This window comes from Crinia signifera, chromosome 1, assembly GCF_055691185.1.
Source record: "Crinia signifera chromosome 1, ASM5569118v1, whole genome shotgun sequence".
NCBI classification, from domain to species: domain Eukaryota; kingdom Metazoa; phylum Chordata; class Amphibia; order Anura; family Myobatrachidae; genus Crinia; species Crinia signifera.
Genome location: NC_139217.1, coordinates 309,074,379 through 309,094,058, shown reverse-complemented (window position 1 = coordinate 309,094,058; position 19,680 = coordinate 309,074,379). Strand labels below are relative to the sequence as shown.

At 44.3% G+C, this 19,680-nt stretch overlaps 1 protein-coding gene across 1 annotated transcript in view; it reads right to left on the bottom strand.

The window, feature by feature from the left end:
- VPS13A (vacuolar protein sorting 13 homolog A) overlaps nt 1–18,216 on the bottom strand; it is a 226,647-nt gene extending 208,431 nt beyond the window's left edge. The window contains exon 1 of the mRNA XM_083186138.1: nt 18,049–18,216. Coding sequence (XP_083042264.1) covers nt 18,049–18,148 — 100 coding nt within the window. The 5' untranslated portion in view covers nt 18,149–18,216. The remainder of the gene's footprint in view (nt 1–18,048) is intronic.
- Between the last annotated feature and the right edge of the window lie 1,464 nt (nt 18,217–19,680).

Sequence of the window (19,680 nt, the reverse complement as noted above, 5' to 3'; positions counted from 1 at the left end):
CCGTATTAACTTGCTAACTTGCAGCTGTAGCACCCGCATCGCAGGACCAGCCGCCTTGGAAATAGTATGCCGGGACGGTGGGAAGAGTGTATTCCGTCGGCGGAGTAATATGCGGACATGGGGCGGGCCAGCCTGTGCATGATGTGCGGCGGCATCGGAAGTCAGACACCGGTGCCGCACAGCGCGTATAGCGAGCACTGACTGAGTAGCTCAGCAGCGGCCCACCCGCCCGTGTCCCACCGCACTCCCCTTCCCTTATTGCCGGAACAGGTGCTGTTGGGGTATCTGTGTACCTGCACTGTGGGGGCATTTATATATTTGGCACTGAAGGGGTATTTATGTATTTGACAGTGTAGGGGCAGTTATGTACCTGGCACTGTGGGGGGCAGTTATGTTCCTGCCACTGTGTGGGGCATTTATGTTTTTGGCACTGCTGCTATAATTTGAATATTGGAGACAACTGTGCTGTGTAATATAAATTGGTATTATTTTGTGGCCACTCCCATGAAGCCACTCCCCTATATTCTTGGCTTGAGCACCCACCAGCAAAAACATAAATCGGGACCTATGCCAGCAGTCATTTAGTTTAGACTGTTGGCCAGCTCTAGCAAGAGTCCTGTTTGTTCCGAACTTGGCACCGTTAAAGCAGCAGATATTTGTCTGTATCCTTCCCCAGATTTGTGCCTCAAAACAATCCTGTCTCAGAGCATACCTCCCAACATGGCCCTCTCCAGGAGGGACACAATGCTCTGTTTCTCTACTTCCCTCTTAATTTATGATTGCCATCACCTGTGTTAAACAGATTGATAAGAAAGGTTTTTCAACACAGGTGATGTCAAATATAAATTAAGATGATAGTTCAGGAACAGAGCATTGTGTTTTCCCTGGAGACGGTCAGGTTGGGAGATATGTCAGGTCTACAGACAATTCTTTTGACTTCATGCTTGGTTTATGCTCTGTCATGTTTGGGACCTAATATAGACAAGTGTGTGCCTTTCCAAATCAACTGAATTTACCACAGGTGGAATCCAATTAAGCTGTAGCAAAATCTTAAGGATGATCAGTGGAAACAGGATGCACCTGAGCTCAATTTTGTACTTCATGGCAAAGGCTGTGAATACTTATGTACATTTTTTATTTTTAGTAAAAAAAAAAACCACTGTAAATACTTCTTGGATGAACTGTATATCATACTTTCCAACTTTTGAATTTGCCTCTCCGGGAGAAGGTTGGAGAGGACAAATCAAATCTCCTTGTGGGGGGGTGTGGGGGGGGGAGTTTGCGGGTCCGCAAGTAGGGGTGGGGCCCAAATGACCCAATTTCAGTGGCTCCAGGGGGAGCGGGGCTCAGAAGGGCATGCAGGAGACTTACCCACCTTCCCAGCCATTCCCATTCCGAGAGGGTAGGCAAGTATGCTGTATGTCATATAAGCAGTATGTCATATAAGCAGTATGTCATATAAGCAGATAAATTTGATAATTAACAGTTCTATACCAAGATAGGAATTTATAATGAAAGCTAAAGCCGTGCACACACGGCTGCGATCGGGGCTGATATCGCTGGGAATATGGTCGGAGGCGAGTGATGGGAGTGTGCCCCGGCAAAAATCGCCAGGTGCACGCTCCCGTTTTCAGCCCCTGTTCTGAATCGCTGGCAGAGGTTCCCTTTCATCAACGACCATCTCTGGTCGCTGATGAAAAGGAGACACTGAGCAATATATTGCTGAGCAAGATATCTTCCCCGTGTGTACGCACCTTAAGTGTTCAGTGACTTTTATTACAGAACTGAATGACATAACAAAAATTATTTATGTTGCAAGCCTGCTAGGGTAATCAAAACCTGCCTGAATTATACACCCGATTTCTAGCCATCTGCCTGTATAAACAACACGCAAGTTCAAATAAATTTACCTTACAATGTAATGACATGAAGCAACATATATACCCTTTAAGGCTCCTAAGAACATACTATGGATTTATTAAATCAAAACATCAACATGATTAATTCTTTGAGTGCCAACATCACTGTGAGCTAAAAATGTCCCCGTCACTCACATTTGTTATATAAATTCAAATAAAATATGTTGTGGAGAAAAAATTATTATATTTCCTATATAAAGGTAAACATTACAGGTCATTATGTTGGATATAAATGTTTTACACCTATTTCAACAAATCACTTGGCACTCAAAGGGTTAATTTAAATGACTTGACCATGTCACCATAAATCACAGATGGCAAAATAAAAAAATCTCAATGAGGATAAAAGTTACAATACAGTAGTTGGCAATTGACTTGCCTGATTTGTAAATCTGAAAAAGTCTACACATTGGGCAGTATTCAATGAGAAAAATTCTCCGTGTTTTATGGAGAATTTTTGCTTTTTTCGCCTTGGACGGAGCATTTTGCTCTCCAAAAGTGAACCACCCTATTCAATGTGAAATATTCGCCGTCTGTCTAAGTGATTTTCGCCGTCTCTCTCCGTGTAGAAATTCTCCATCTTTTGATGGAGAGCTGGAATGTGAACTTTTAATCTAAAAGGGTTTTTTTTTAATTTTGGTGTAAAAAAATCAGGTTTTTTTTCTGTGAAGGGGCATGTTATTTTTATTCATGTGCTTATAGCACATGAATATATATTTAATAAAAAAAAAAAATTAAATTTTTTTTTTTTTTTTTTACACAGTGCAGCCAGCAGGGGGCCGGAGCGCTCGAGCCGCTCATTAGATATTCATATATTCACTGCACCCGATCGTTAATATGCACGATGGGATGCAGTGAATACTGGGTCCCCCGCTGGCTATAGGGGGGGGCAGCCTGTGCTGCCTGGGTCCCGGGGGGGCCCCCTACCCTCCACATAGTTCTGGGGCATCCAGGGAGACTTTAATCTCCCTGGATGCCACCGTCCCACGGCTCCCTGTCAGCTCCCTGCCGCGGACGCTCGTCCGCTGCAGGGGTTAAGACTCGCCGCGAGTGGCGGCGAGTCTTAAATACATTGAATAGTGGGAGCAGGAGGCTCCGGAACACGGAGAGTGCATGGCGAGAGAAAAAATCTCTCGCCATGCACAGAGAATTTTCTTCATTGAATACTGCCCATTAGGTTTATTGAACACATTAACCCCTTCACGACATATGACGTATATATACGTCATATGTCGGTTGCGGGGGAATCAAGCCAGCTCACGGAGTGAGCTGGCTTGAAAGAGAGCAGGTAATGGCTGTATATTACAGCCAGGTCCCTGCTCTCACGGCCACGAGCGGCGAGTTCGCCGATCGTGGCCGTTTAACCCTTTAAGCACCGCGGGCAAAGCGCCCGCAGTGCTTAAATAGCTGATCGGAGGGGGGGCGCCCCCCTCCGGCGCCGATCGGGGCCCCCCGCAGCGAGATCGGAGGGTGCCGATCGGTTGCCATGGTAGCCAGGGGTCTAATGTAGACCCCTGTGCTGGCCGTGTATGCATACCTATTACATCCTGCCTCAGGCAGGATGTAATAGGAAGTGCATAAAATCACTACGTTCAGCCATAGAGCTCTATGGCTGAACCTAGTACAGGCGATCGCGCCCCCTAGTGGTCAAGTACACTAGGGGGCCTTGTAGTAAAAGTAAAAAAAAAAAAAAAATAAAGTTTAAAAATAAAAAAAAAATAAAAAAATATTAAAAGTTCAAATCACCCCCCTTTCCCCATTTCCCAAATAAAAATAAATAAAAAATAAAAAAAATAAACATATTTGGTATCGCCGCGTTCCTAAAAGTCCGATCTATTAAAATATAACATTAGTTATCCCGCACGGTTAAAGGCGTAAACGGAAAATAATCCCCAACGCCAAAACTACGTTTTTTGGTCGCATCGCGTACCCAAAAAAAAATAACTAAAAGAGATCAGAAAGTTGCCCATATCCCATAATGGTATTAATTAAAAAGTACACTTCAGCCCGCAAAAAATGAGCCCTCACCCAGGTCCGTAGGTGGAAAAATAAAAAAGTTATAAGCCGCAGAACATGGCGACGCAACGCAAATTAGAAAAACCGTAAAAGTTGCGATTTTTTTTTTTTGTGGTAAAACATAACGAAAACTATATAAGTTTGGTATCACCAGAATCGTAACGACCCATAGAATAAAGATAACCCATCATTTTAAACGAACTATGAACTCCAAAAAAACCGTAACCAGCGCAAAATTGTGCAATGGCGTTTTTTTTTTTTTTTACCCCACATTGAATTATTTCCTGATTCCCCAGAATATTATACGGTATAGTAAATGGTACCATTACAAAGTACAACTTGTCCCGCAAAAAAAAGCCCTCATGTGTCTATATAGCCGGAAAATTAAAAAAGTTACGCTTATTTGAATGCAAGGAGGAAAAAAAAAAAAAAAATTACCTTAAAAGGCAATGTCGTGAAGGGGTTAAAAAGCCGGAAAAAAACACCAACCAAGGGGCAGATGTATATTGCCTAGTAAAGTGATAAAGTAGTTAAGCTATTCTGCGTAGTGAAATCGCATCGCATGGGCCATGCGATGTGTGATGCGATGCAATGTGATTTTCCTATGTAATTTATTCACTGCTCTCTCAGCCCCAGGCCATCACATCGCATCTGCCGCAAAATCGCATGCGAACGCATGCTATTTTTAATCGCATGCGATCGCATGTGATTTTATAGGGTGTGTGATGCCATGACATTAGGTATACAATCATATGATTGTATGTCCCAAAAAAAAGGTTTAACGCACCCCACCACTATCCACACCACCCCGAAGCATGTAAAGTAATCCGCGTCCGCTCGCCACGCTTCGGGCTCGGTGGCTCGCCACACTATATAAAATCAACTCCACGCCAACGTGGTTAGTGGGGTAATGAAAACTTTGGAGGACGCGTTCCGCCGACACTGGCCACTCTTCGAGGTGGCATGGATAGTGGGGGGGTGCGTTAAATCTATTTTTGGGACATACATTCATAGGTACTTGTGTATTTTGGCGGCGCCCATCGCATCGCATACCATAACGCATGCGATGGTATGCGATGCGACGCGATTTCGTTGGTTAGTGTACGATGGCATACAATTTTCAAATTGTATGCCATTGTACATGGCATACAATGCCATACGATGCGATGCGTGCGCTCGCCACGCTTCGGGCTCGGTGGCTCGCTGCGCTTGCCACACTAATCTATTCTCAACTCCACGCCGACGTGGATAGTGGGGGTATGAAAAGGTCGTAGGACGCGCTGCGCTCGCCACGCTTCGGGTTCACATTTATAGTGGGGGGTGGCGTGGGGGTGCATTTAACATTCAGGAAAGAGAGGGGGTGGACCCGCAACAGCTAATTTTTGATTGTTTGATTGATAGATTTGATAATTTATGGCCAGCATAGAGAACCACTTCTGACTAATGCTCGTGGTTGTGGTGCTGGTGGTGCGCCCAGCGTTCAGTAACTAGACTGAAAATTGGGGATTTTTCGTTTTTGCAGAGGTGCAAAACAAAAGACAGTAAACGCTTTGTGGGCGCACTCTTTTTTGGTTAAATAATATTGAGGTTGGTGAGTTGTAGAATTATTTTAAAACATAACTTTTATTATGAACTTAAAAAAGTGATCTGGCGCAGTGAAAGTTATTATAAAATTATTTTTTTTTTTTTATTTTGGTTTTGTTGTGTGATTGAATCATATAACATACAATCACACAACAAAACCAAAATAAAAATAAAAATAAAAAAATAATTTTATAATAACTTTCACTGCGCCAGATCACTTTTTTAAGTTCATAATAAAAGTTATGTTTTAAAATAATTCTACAACTCACCAACCTCAATATTATTTAACCAAAAAAGAGTGCGCCCACAAAGCGTTTACTGTCTTTTGTTTTGCACCTCTGCAAAAACGAAAAATCCCCAATTTTCAGTGCATTTAACATTGTAAGCACCCATTAGGGTGCTTATACGATTTTTAATCGTATAGGGGGTCAAATTCGCGTCGCATTGCATGCCATCGGGTACATGGCATGCGATGCGATACGTTCATCGTACGATGTACATCGGGTGCGCCGCTATAATACACAAGTACCCATTCATATTATTGTATATCTAATGTCATGGCATCGCACACCCTATAAAATCGCATGCGATCGAATGCGATTTTGCAGGACATGCGATGCAATGCGATGCGATATTGTGATGTAAAATTTAAAAAAGAGTTTTAAAATAATCATATATTTTTTCAATTTGAAACTCTTTTTCCATCTTGGTTTTGTCAGAAATATGTGCTGATCATTACAGAAACATTAGGTCAGGGCTTCAATTATTTTAAGTTTGGTTAAATTTATTGCAATAAGCAAGAAGTGCAGAAAATGAAATGTACCTAATTCCAAGTAAAAGCTTTAGTGGTTATATGGCCAATGGAAACATCAGGTTGAATGGTCTGATCCCAAAACACTCAAACAAATCACTGTGGAACTATATATATTGGCAACCAAATATGATATTTACAGGAAGGGAGTACTGCAGATCAACGCCAAAGCGTTCCAGTTATTGTTTCCTCTGACAAACAAGGACCTGCATCAAAGCTTGCACCTTAAAAAGAGGCTTTCCCAAAAAGCACTTTTCCCATTGCAAAAGCCTTTTTCCATAGGAAGTCTCTCTTTATAACAGAGGTTTCCAAATGCAGTCCTCCGGGCACTCTAAAGCCGTGTACAAACTGGACGATAAAATGAGCGATATCAGTCATTTTAGCCCTTCTGAGCGATATCGCTAATCTTACTGCCCATTGTGTACGCAGTCACCAACAGCAGGTGTGCGATCCCCCATATCATTAATGAGGGTTAATCTTATAATAACTTATTCTCAGGCAACATCTTAGACAAAGTTAGTTCTTAATAAGTCCCTATACTACTGAAAATATACTTATTTGGTGAAGGACTGGATTTGCTTCTGTGTGTACACATAGTTTATGACTGGCAGCCACCAGCACTGGTTTTGTTTATTACAATGACCATAAATAATTTGAAATGGTCCTGGACCACCAACCCACAGCACCCCTGAAAGTGTCCTGAGGCACCCCAGGGAGCCTAGGCACACAGTTTGGGAACTACTGCATTAAGTGATATATTTCGTACCCACAATTGTATGTTCCTGGTCTACGGTGTGATTGTGGTATCTGAAGTGCAGCACATCAGATGGGCCAGCTCCTCTGACGAAGACATGCAGGTGAAGGGGTAATGATATATAACGTGGTTGTACACCAGGTTGCCCGGGATACACATTGACCAATTTGTACACAGTAGTTCTAATTTAGCACAAATATTGCTTGTATCTGGTTTGTTAAAACTAATTGAATGGTTCCTACACAAACTGTCAAACTTGGTTTACTATTTTCCATGCACATTACCAATATGTGCACTATTAGCACTTGTTTCATTTATCACTGCAAAACAGAACCCCTTTGTTAGATATGAGCTGTACGAGAGAGTCCCACATATTTCTATAAAGAAACCATATACAGCTGAATATACAGCTCCCTACAGCCAAAGAGAGACCCTGCCAGTAAAGAGCTGGCAAATGGAAAAGAAATCAATACAATAAAATGAATACATACTTCAGTGCTAAGGAGAAAATGGTTTATATCTTTTAACCCATTATCTATTAAGAGAGCATAGGTAAACCTTATTAGCCATGTGGAGTAATGATTCATTGGAGAGAACAGTAGACAGGTGTGGTATACGGCAACACAGTAGTACACTACACAAACCATTACTATACCCAGGATGTACTTATATATATTCAAATTAATGTGGTGCACACGATCCAGAAATCAATATACAATCAAAATCTGAGCCATCAGTGAGAACGCACAAATGGCGGCAATCAATTTCATTGGAGACATAAGTCTATAGGCACAATCTGTGGCAAGATTAATGCCATGTACACACGGTGAGATTTTACTATATAGTCAAAATCGCATGCAGATCATATGCAGATCGCACAGGTTTTTTTACCTTGTGATCCCGATGCTCGCTCCCGTGACAGCACAAATTGAAACCCAGACAGACAGGGAAGCAATGACTATATAGTGCAAATCTAATGCTGATTGTATGAATTGTATGTAAACAGTACAGAGTTAGCTAAGATTGTCAGGTGCCCACAGACGCATCAATTATCGAATGCGTTTTGTACTTTTTAAGTACAAAACGCATCTTATGTACAATTATCGGGTGGTGTTTATGGGCTTGTGCGATGCGATGCGCGTTCCCGGGAGCCCGATATTGTATGTCTAAAAAAGTACGTGCTGCACGTACTTTTTAGACTACATCTGAAAATTAACATTACAAACATGGGTTCATCGCACCGCATCGCATGCATCCAAGTGCACTTCGCATCGCAAGCTGGAAGAAAAATTGTATAGAACCATTGTACAGTCAAAAACGCATAGCACAGTAAAATTGATGCGTCTGTGGGCACCTTAAGTCGAATAGCAAGGGGATCTCACTGTGTGTACACACCAAAGGCAGTTTTTTCTTGTTCTCTACATGGACACTTGTACTCATTTCCAGACAGCATACGCCAACAGACAAATGTACATTATTTATCGTTACATAAAAAGAGCTGTGTTCATATGCAGTAATCATAACAGGGGTGTGCTCAACAAACAAGTCATTGGGGGAAATTCTGCCAATACCTGTGGCATAGGGTTGCTTAGAATTACAACAAATATAACAGCCAGCAGCAAAATACTTTGGGTGACCACAGCATTAACAGCACAAGGCATATTACAGTTACAATGTAAAATCATGAGGAAGTTGATATACAATACAATATACAAATACAAACATTACTTTGAAATGTATATAGATGATTTGAGCCCCTAAGAAGTTATTCCAGCTATAACAGCATTACTGATTTTCTCCCTTTGCATCTAATTAAATCCCCCCTAAGTACTGTATGTCCAGCTAGCACAACACGGTCACAATTATAGGCCCCTAACTACCCTGAGAACCTGCATTGCATCTACTGCAGAAGTTCTCCTCTACTTAAATCAAGACTAGATAGTATAGTGTCCATATGGTTGATAGATAGTACTAGTGAGCCATCTAGGATCAAGGCAGGACATGGGTACGGGTGCAGCTCAAGTGCAGTGGGATGGCCCTGCCGCCGCCATCAATCTGGGATGGGCCGAATAGGGTTAGACACTTGGCAGATGGTTAAGTTTCATTTGGGGAAGAGGACGGTTATGGTTAGGCACTAGGGAAAAGGTTAGGGTTAGAATTACAGTTAAATTAACAACAAACGTGTCAACTTCTTCTGTGCCGACCGTTTTAACCTGTTGACATATATCCAAGTCTGCCATTTAAGTGTCTATCCATCAACCTACACATGGCTACAGTCTAATAAAGGTGCCCATACACTGCCTGCGACGTCTCGCAGCAGTGTACGGACACCCGACAGAGTGCGAGCCGCCGGGACCTTCCCAGCGGCAGGGACACATGCGATCCGTTGTGATGGATTGCATCCGTCCCTGCTTCCCGCCCGCCCCAGAACGGGTGGTCGGACGGCCAGCCGGTCCGACCACCTAGTCGGGTCCGATGCGCACAGGACCGCACATCGGACCCGACTGCATGTCAGGGAGAGGCGATTTGGTCCGATTTAACAGGCCGATTGGTCGTAATCGGCCGAAATCGGACCAAATCGACTCGATGTATGGGGGCCTTAACCCATTGCAGGAGCGAAACCATTTAGAGACTGTATCTGCAGTTTATTTTGACATCAAGGCTTACCCTGTGAACAAGTGAATCCCGCACTGTCCCAGCCGCGCTGTAATACATTCATCATCTGGCGTATCAGCACATCACCACACCCATTGGGAACGGCTTACACAGCCACCAAGCCTATTACATGCAACCAATACAGCATATAGGGCGATTGGTGGTGGCAAGTATAATTTTTATTTTACAAAACGGATTCTACTGGAGAAGAGGACCGAACCTAGGGCATCAAGATGGGTGAATATGTATGTTTTATGTAAGGTATGTGCATGTATGTTAATAAATGTTTACTTTACATGGTGTGGGTGTTTTTTTGGGGGGAAATGGTTCTGCTGTGGGACTACAAGTCCCAGCGGGCCTGTTAACACCCCGCATGCTGGAACTTGTGGTTTTCCAAGTCTGTGTCTGTCGGGGAGGCTTGCTGGTTATAAAACCAGCCCATTGCTGGTTATAAAAATATGGGAGACCACTAGTGTTTTTTTCTCAATATTTTTGTAACCAGGATCTGTCCAAAAGTCCGATGCTGATTTTTGAAATACTGGAGAACCCTAAACATTTTGTTCCCCTTCATCTCTGAAACCAGGACTATTTTTTTACATATAGATCAGTCTATGCATGCTTATCAAATACAAATGGAAAAGAAGGTTTAGTTTCCATTCGTATTTTGAGCTGAATCTACAGACTAATTCAGCCATACGAATGATAGTAAATGAGAAAATCTGATAGAACTCTATGGCCATTTGAGACCAAAAGTCGAAACTGGTTGCCATTCGTAAAGACTGCAAATCACCCGAATTCAGCTGCTTGTAAATTCATCAATGGGTACATATGAGTGCTTTAGTACCCATTTGACCTTAGTAAATTCCCCCCTCTTCTATCTCTGCAATTCTACACTATATTGTCCACTTGAGTTAAACTGCACCTCCATCTAAAATGTGATATGCATGATTTGTAACAATTCATTGGCTAGGTCTTTTAAATGGATCACTGTTCAAGAGTTTAGTCAATATTAACCCTTTATGACCCAATGCTTGTCTAAAGCCCATTACACACGGGGCGATTCTAGACAATAGCTGAGAGACCATATACCCTTGTGTATGGGGCAATGGTCGCCGGGAGCGCAGTGCCTTCCCCCCAACCAGTGGCTTTCCCCATCGGCTTCCCCCAGCAGTGTCTTGTTTTCATCAGCGACCATCGCTGATGAAAACTGGGCACTGGGCGATATAATCGTTCAGAGAGCATATCGCCCTGTGTGTACACAGCTTTAGGTGTATCTCAGTGATGACAATAGCAAAATAGAAAATGAGGCCCTAAGTAACCCCAAAAAAACATATGGTTTGGTCTTTTTGATTTCTAACACATAAAGCATTGGACCTCGTACACAAAAACATTGCAATTCATTCATATTCGATATCTGCCATAACATTTTCACAGTATTTTTTAGTTTTTAAATGGACATTGGGATTTGAATTTCAACCGTCATCACAATGCATTCTACATTATTATTTTTAAATATTGTCCATTTATATGGACAAGAGGTCAAAGAGGGTTACAGTACAATATTTTCATGAGCTTCAATTTGGCCACCAGCCATGATTAATATGTAGGTGTGACGAGAATCATAGGTAAATTGCTCTCTTGCTTAATTAATCCTTAGGCATACCTTCCCTGCCTTCCTGAGCATTTTTGCAAAATGACACCTTATATGTGAAATTAGTTTTCTATATTTTTTAAGGATTTTTTTTCTATTTGGAACTTTATAAAAAAAATTATTAGCTTTTAGGACTATTTTGTTTATAAATGTTAAATTTGTTAACTTCTTGCGTTTTTACATTTAATTAATATACATTTCTTTTAAATGATGCAAAAATTATATTTTTTACCACTGATGATATGCTTTACCTATACACAAATGTAAAAACTCTATAAATATGGTTTGCTGGATAGCCCAAAACTTTTTATTCCTCCAGTATTATTTTTTATTTAACATTAGTGATAACAGGGGCCCATTTATCAACAAGTGATAAAACTTGTTGCCTAAGATGAGGCACAGGCCCAGGGACGGCACCTGCTATGGGCAACAGCTGCTGGACCCAGCGGCTCACCCCACATTGCAGCACATGTGCAGCAAAATGGCCACGGGAGGGCTGCTGCACATGCATGTTTGCACACAGCTCCTCCCATGGTCCTTTTCGGAGCGTGACTGACAGCTCCCTCCGACACTAATGGCTCCCTCCACCTGTCTCCGCCCTCAGCTCAGACACGTAGCTGTGCCTGCAACGAGTTGGGCGGAGAGTGCCAGGCCTGCCATCCCGGAGTCCAGCACTCTGAGGTGCCGGCGGCTGTGGTGGTAAAAACTGCTTACATTGTTCTGTAATACCCCTTTCACATAGCACTTGTAAGCCATTATATTGCCGTTTTTTTTAGTATTTTAAAACGGTACCAGCTGCAGTGTGGATGCTCCCCAGCCAATTTACCGGTTAGAGAATACCAGTATTTCAACACGTTTCAAAAGCAGGTTCTGAGCTGTTTTTCCTGCAGTCTGAACGTGCCAGAACCGTTTTGAACTACACATGATAATCTGCACAAGGGTCATTGGTTGTCTCCCTGCATGTTGTCACTGCCCACAAGCAGGAATTGTACAATAGAGTTTTATTGCAAAGGAGCCATTTTTTTATGGGTGAAATGGGTTGAATGTCAAAAGGTACAAAAAAAATGTATATAAACAGTAATATACTGGTTACAACATGCAATGTGAAGGGGTTTAACTGGCTTTTGACCCGTTTGATGAAACGTTTACAAAAATGGGTTGAAAGCAGGGTTGCAATGTGAAAGCAGTATGAGTGAGTTAGGCATTTCCTGTATATAGTTAGTGCCGAATGGCAAGCAATTTATTTTGTGATTTGTTTTCTGTTTCTGCACAATAAAACTGTAGTTGCACCAAAATCATTGAAATGTGTGATGTCTGAGTTGCTGCAAACTGCCAAATAACCACTGAGATGGTACACAGGAATCAGGGATCCGTTATGGAAGCAAGTGTCAATAACTGCCCTTCGATCAGTCCATGAGCAACCTCAAGGCAGCAATTTCAAATATCTCTGCTCCGAGCACTAACTGTTGATTGCGGTTCTGTATTTGAATAGCTCTGAGCACTTTATCTGCAGGGAACAGATCGTGCATCTCAGCTCCTAAGTGCTTGCCACATACCGTTTGCCCCGTTTGGTTTTTGTTAATTATGTCATATCGCTTTATAAAACAAAAAAGCTTACCACCAGTGAATCCAGATACTTAAGGCCCCCATACACTACACGATTTGGCCCCGATTTCACCCGATTCTGGAGGATTGGGACGAGAAATCGAGTGAAATTGGCCAAATTGCATAGGGTATGACATCTGATCTGATCCGATGCGCGGTCCCGTGCGCATCGGATCAGATCCAGATGTCGGACGGTCTGCACATAAGATTAATCATGTGCAGCTGTCTGGGGGAGCATCAGGAGCAGGCTGGCAGTGGGGACCTGTCCGGGGAGCGGCAGGAGCAGGGAGTGGTCAGGGGAGCGGCACGAGATGTACCTGCAGGCTGGCAGTGGGGACCTGTCCGGGGAGCGGCAGGAGCAGGGAGTGGTCTGGGGAGCGGCACGAGATGTACGTGCAGGCAGGGAGCGCGGCGCAGTGCAGACTCAGAGCAGAGAGGCCGGGGGCGCGGCGGGAGAGTAGAAAGAAATCCTGTTCAAAAGACTGGCGGGCGCTGATTGGCTGGGAACACTCCCTGCTCCTGCCGCTCCCCGGACAGGTCCCCACTGCCAGCCTGCTCCTCCCCACTCCCTGCCACTCCCGCCCCCCCTCGGACTGGTCCCCGCTCCCATGGACCGCTAGTTCCCCAGCAGCTCCCCGGATTTTTACATGTGATAAATCACATCTGATTTATCACATGTAAAAAATGGCACATCAAGTGCCACATCTTATCAAGCTCCCCCGGGGAGCTGCAGAGGAAGCTCAGGGGAAATCTGGGCTGACTTGTCCTGAGGACAAGTCGCCCTAGTGTATGGGGGCCCATAGTTCCCTCAAAAATGTTATAAACATCAAGCTGATAACTTCTCTGATCTCTCAGTCAGTGATCCAATGGGGGACATTTACGAAGAAAAAAAGGTATTAAATAGGCGTATTCGTATACAAAAATATGCCTATTTTATACGTATTTTAGATGTAAAGTATCAGTATGAAAGGGCTATGAATGGAATAAAGTTATATTTTTCTAGTGTGTCAGTGTGTTTATTTTACTATTTGTATTGCTGTGGAACTACAAGTTCCAGTCGGCCCTTTAATGCACCACATGCTGGGACTTGTGGTTCTCCAAGTCCCTGCATGCGGGGGAGGTTTGCTGGGACTCATAGTTCCACAGCAATATACATTGGTTTATTCTATTTTTTTACACCACAATCAGTCCAATGTCCACTGCACAGGGGTATTGTGGACAGCCCCAGGCTTCAGCCTGGGTAGGTAAATTCTGGAGGGGCAGGACCCCTTCTTTGGGGGGGGGGGGGATCCCCACTCCCCCAGGACCCCTGCCCAGGCTGACCGGTCAGGGGGTGAATACTTCGGCCGGGGGGGGGGGGGGGGATTGTATAAAAAGTCTCCCCCGGCTGTGGTATTACCCTGCTGGCTGTTTGGGCCTGGTGCTGGTTCTTGAAATATGAGAAACCCCTCCTCGTTTTGACCCCCGCATTTTGGGACCCAGGACAGGCCCTTGGGCCTAGTGCTGGTTTTAAAAAATACAGGGAACCCCTATGCTTTTTTTACTTGAATTTTTAAAACCAGGATCGGCTCTTTGAGCCTGGGGCTGGTTACGGCCATGGGGGGTGACCCCACGCCATTTAAAAAAAAAAAAAATTATTATGATTTTAAACACTGCAGCCGATACAAATTCATATTTAAATATACAAATTTGTATTTAAAATATAAATTCGTATCGGGAAAAAGACAAATCCATACGTTATTGGAAAATATAAATCAGTCAAATACGACTTAGGAAATTTTCATAAGGAATACGAATTTGTAAATGTCATACGACGGTGATGCCAGTCGTATGCATTCGTATTATGAATATGAATTTCGTATTCTTAGTAAATTTCCCCCAATGAGTCTATAAATCAGTTGAGTTCTCTGTTACTTCAGACTTCTTGCATCATGGACTTATGGCCCCCATATACTATGCGATTTGGGCTCGATTTCACCCGAATCTGATGAATCGGGCCGTGAAATCGGCCCAAATCGCACATGTAGACATCCCCTCCAACCCGATGTGTGGTCCCGTGCATATTGGATTGGAGTCAGGAGGTCGGACGGGCTGCACATAAGTTTTGCTAAATCTTATGTGCAGCCCGGAGCCGGGCAGGGGATGCCGGCTCCCGTCGCCAGCGTCCACCGACCCCCTCCTCCCTCTGCCTGCAGCTTCCCGGGAGTTGCATGCGATTTATCACATGAAGTGCCTAATCGCATGTGATCCCTGCCGGGAAAACCAGGTCCAGCTAATAGAGAGCCAGGCAGAGGAAGCAGGGGGAGGCTGCGTAGGGAGTCAGGCAGGAGGAAGCTGTTGGCTGAGAGAGGTCTCAGCCAATCAATGGCTTCCTAGTCATCTGTATGGGTGGTTTTTTTTTCAAGTTCTCAGCTTCTCCCCACTATCACCGCAACAGCTTCCTCCTGTCCGGCTCCCTACTCAGCCTCCCCCTGCCTGGCTCTCGATTAGCCGGCATACCCTGCCCAATGCCGTCTCCTGCACGGCTCTGGGCTGCACATAAGATTTAGCAAATCTTATGTGCAGCCCGTCCGACCTCCCAACTCCAATCCGATGCGCATGGGACCGCGCATCGGATCGGACGGGATGTCTACAAGTGCGATTTGGGCTGATTTCACAACCCGATTCATCTGAATCTGGTGAAATCGTGCCCAAATCATATAGTGTATGGGGGCCTTAATGTATGGAGGCCTTTAGAGATCTGAGGAATAATCAGACACACTTGTCACTTCCAGCCTCTGCTGATGCTGCTGCCACAAGCAGACTGCACTCCTGGGTCCCTTATCTACTTGCAGATTCTGTTTTGTGCCTCCGTAATCCTGCCATAAATGTGCGGTCTACTGTCCACACATATGGCAGACAATTGCTTTTTGCACACAGTTCAATGGTTAAATAGAAAAAATAAAAAAACTGTTTATTATGAGATGTGCTACAAGAAAACAATTATCTATTTATTGCTAATAAAAGGTAATTTTTTTTTTTTTTTTTTACAATTGAACACAATATGCTGCTGGGCCTATGCCTGATTGCATACATATCGACCATTTACAGTAGCGCTGACATTGCAAGATTTCCCTCACTTTGAATTGAATTCCCCCCCCCCCCACACTGAATGCACCTTCATTCTATCTCAAGTTATTTTTGCAGGCTGGACTCAGAGGTGGAGGCAACTTCTGCATTAGCGCAAATATTTTTGTATTTATTTATTAACAGTTTCTTATATAGCGCACACATATTCCACAGCGCATTACAGAGAATATTTGAACATTCACATCAGTCCCTGCCCCAGTGGAGCTTACAAGCTATATTCCCTACCACATGTACACGCACACTCATTTATTCTAGGGTCAAATTTTTTTTAAGTATATTTTTGGAATGTGGGAGGAAACTGGAGTAACCAGAGGAAACTCACGCAAGGAAGGGGAGAATATACAAACTCCGCAAGCCATGACCTCAATGCTGTGAGGCAGTAACACTAACCATTACACCATCCATATGGCCGCGTAATTATGCAACAGGGCAGACATCGACTGCACTATCAGACATTAGAGCAACTGTATGGTTTCTCAGAATATAGGTGGTACTTAAGGCCTCCACACACTGCGATTTGGGCCCGATTTCACTCGATTCCAGCAGATCAGGATAAGAAATCGGGTGATATCAGCCCAAATCGCATGTGTCACACATCCGATCCAATTCAAGGTCCGTCGGATCAGAGAATATAAGTTCTATGATCTCTGGGTCACATCCCCTCCTGGCGGTGGGGAGTGGGAATCGCATACAGAAGTACTTGCAATCCTGTCACCTGGGAGGGTCGGGCCGGCTCAAGGGGGATTGAAGTGACTTCTCCAAGGGGAGAAGTCACATAGTGTATTGGGGCTTTAGACTCCCATGCCAATGAAGCGGCAATCACTGACCGTGGCACTTTTCTAACAGCCTGTATCATGGCAGTTATGAGTTGATTGGTTGGTAGTTTATCTCTCTCTATACGTATCAATAATAGGACATCTGGCCATTCACATAGTACTTAGTGCATGCCATGCGAGCATACAAAAAAATATATATAGACTCAAAACCACAAAAAGACCATGAGATAAGCCATGTATACACGGCTGCGATAGGGGCTGATATCGCTGGGAATATGATCGCTGGTGACCATATTGCCAGTGATGGGAGTGTAAATCGCCGGGTGCGTGCTCTAGTTTTCAGCCCCGTTCTAATCGCTGGTCGCAGGAGCTTGCTCCTGCAACCAGCTGATTACCTCTGGGGCACTGCCGGCAAAGGTTTATTTTCATCAGCGACCATCTCTGGTCGCCGATGAAAAGGGGGCATTGAGCGATATATCGCTCGGTGATCTATCGCCCGGCAATATTTCGCCCCGTGTCTACGCACCTAAAGGGGAGATTTTACATAAGGAGCAATGCCCAAGGGAGTAGAATCCCCAGATAAATGGGACTTAAATTCTTTAAGCATGATGTGGGCTATCTTACGAATTAAGCAGCAATTTAGCTCAGCTTTCTGTTTCAATATTATGAAACTTAGCTATAGGCCCCACCCACCAGTGACTGGTATATTTACACATGGTCTATCCAATTAACCATGCAGTGCTCACGGAGGGACATATATAGTATCTGCAGAGTAAACTTTGGCATGCTCACTGTGTGCTGCACTACTTGAGCTACTGGTAAAAAAAATGACACAAACAAAAGTATCAGGTATAGAAGTATTATGTGGGACATGGGAAGCGACCTGTCACACAATCTTTTTATTTAGTTACAAATGTAGAAAACAAGAGGAGGAAAGGAGGCTAATGATTCCACGCATGGCAGCACTGACAGGGGGACACATGCTATGCACACGCTGCGCCCTTGTATGTAATACAGCAATAACCATACACACACACGCACAGAGGTCAGGTCACAGTGCAGTGTAACCCCCTCGCCATGCTGACATCACACATACGGGGGCTCTGACGTCACCCCGGACGTATATACACGGCGGGTGTGTCACTCACCTCCCCATATTCCTAACTTCAGCTGCGAGCTATCCAGGTTCACTACATAGTCCCCGAGGAATCGGTTCAACACATCCACCACCAGGTACTCAAACACCATGGTGCCTGGTGCCTGTCCCCCCGCTGTCCCCGCAGCAGCGCCCAGCAGCAGTGCACGGCAGCCAGGCGCGCCCCCGCCCCTCTCCTCCCTCCTGCCGCGTGCAGCGCCTCCTCTTCCGAATCCTCATGCGCAGTACGCCCGTTATGGCACCGACCGACCGGCCCGGCCGCCGCACTCCCGGCCGGGGCCTCAGCGTCATGTGAGCCTGTGCGTATTCGACAAGTTGTTATAGTGTCACATCCACATGGAGAACGAATCAGGTGGCAACAGTCTGGGCACTGCAGTGTAAAGGGCACAGGAGTGGCGGCAGCGGTGTAGCTAGGTGCCATGGTGCCCGGAGCAAGGACATATTTCGCGCCCCCCCCACCCCCCCCGGTAATGAATGAATTGTGGGTGTGGCTAACATGTGTTGGCATGTTACATTTGAAAATAAAAACCGTAAAAAATAAGACACTTTATAAGACACTGTAACGGAATCTGCTGCGCTATATAAGACGCTGTAATGGAATCTGCTGCGCTATATAAGACGCTGTAACGGAATCTGCTGCGCTATATAAGACGCTGTAACGGAATCTGCTGCACTATATAAGACACTGTAATGGAATCTGCTGCGCTATATAAGACGCTGTAACGGAATCTGCTGCGCTATATAAGACACTGTAACGGAATCTGCTGCGCTATATAAGACGCTGTAACGGAATCTGCTGCGCTATATAAGACGCTGTAATGGAATCTGCTGCGCTATATAAGACGCTGTAACGGAATCTGCTGCGCTATATAAGACGCTGTAACGGAATCTGCTGCACTATATAAGACACTGTAATGGAATCTGCTGCGCTATATAAGACGCTGTAACGGAATCTGCTGCGCTATATAAGACACTGTAACGGAATCTGCTGCGCTATATAAGAAACTGTAACGGAATCTGCTGCGCTATATAAGTCACTGTAACGGAATCTGCTGCGCTATATAAGACACTGTAACGGAATCTGCTGCGCTATATAAGACACTGTAACGGAATCTGCTGCGCTATATAAGACACTGTAACGGAATCTGCTGCGCTATATAAGACACTGTAACGGAATCTGCTGCGCTATATAAGACACTAACGGAATCTGCTACGCTATATAAGACGCTTTAACGGAATCTGCTGCGCTATATAAGACGCTGTAACTGATTCTGCTGCACTATATAAGACGCTGTAACGGAATCTGCTGCGCTATATAACACACTGACAGAATCAGCTGCAATATATAAGACACTGTAATAAGTCACACAGAATGCGCCAAAAATCACAATGTCACACAGAATGCGCCAAAAATCACAATAAGTCACATGGAATGCACCAAAAATCACAATAAGTCACACAGAATACGCCAAAATGCACAATAAGTCACACAGAATGCGCCAAAAATCATTATAAGTCACACTAAAAAGCGCCAAAATTCACAAAAAGTCACACGGAATGCGGCGAAATTTACACACAGATTGAGCCGAAATATGGTTATGCAGTGAGAGGAGGGTCTCTTCAC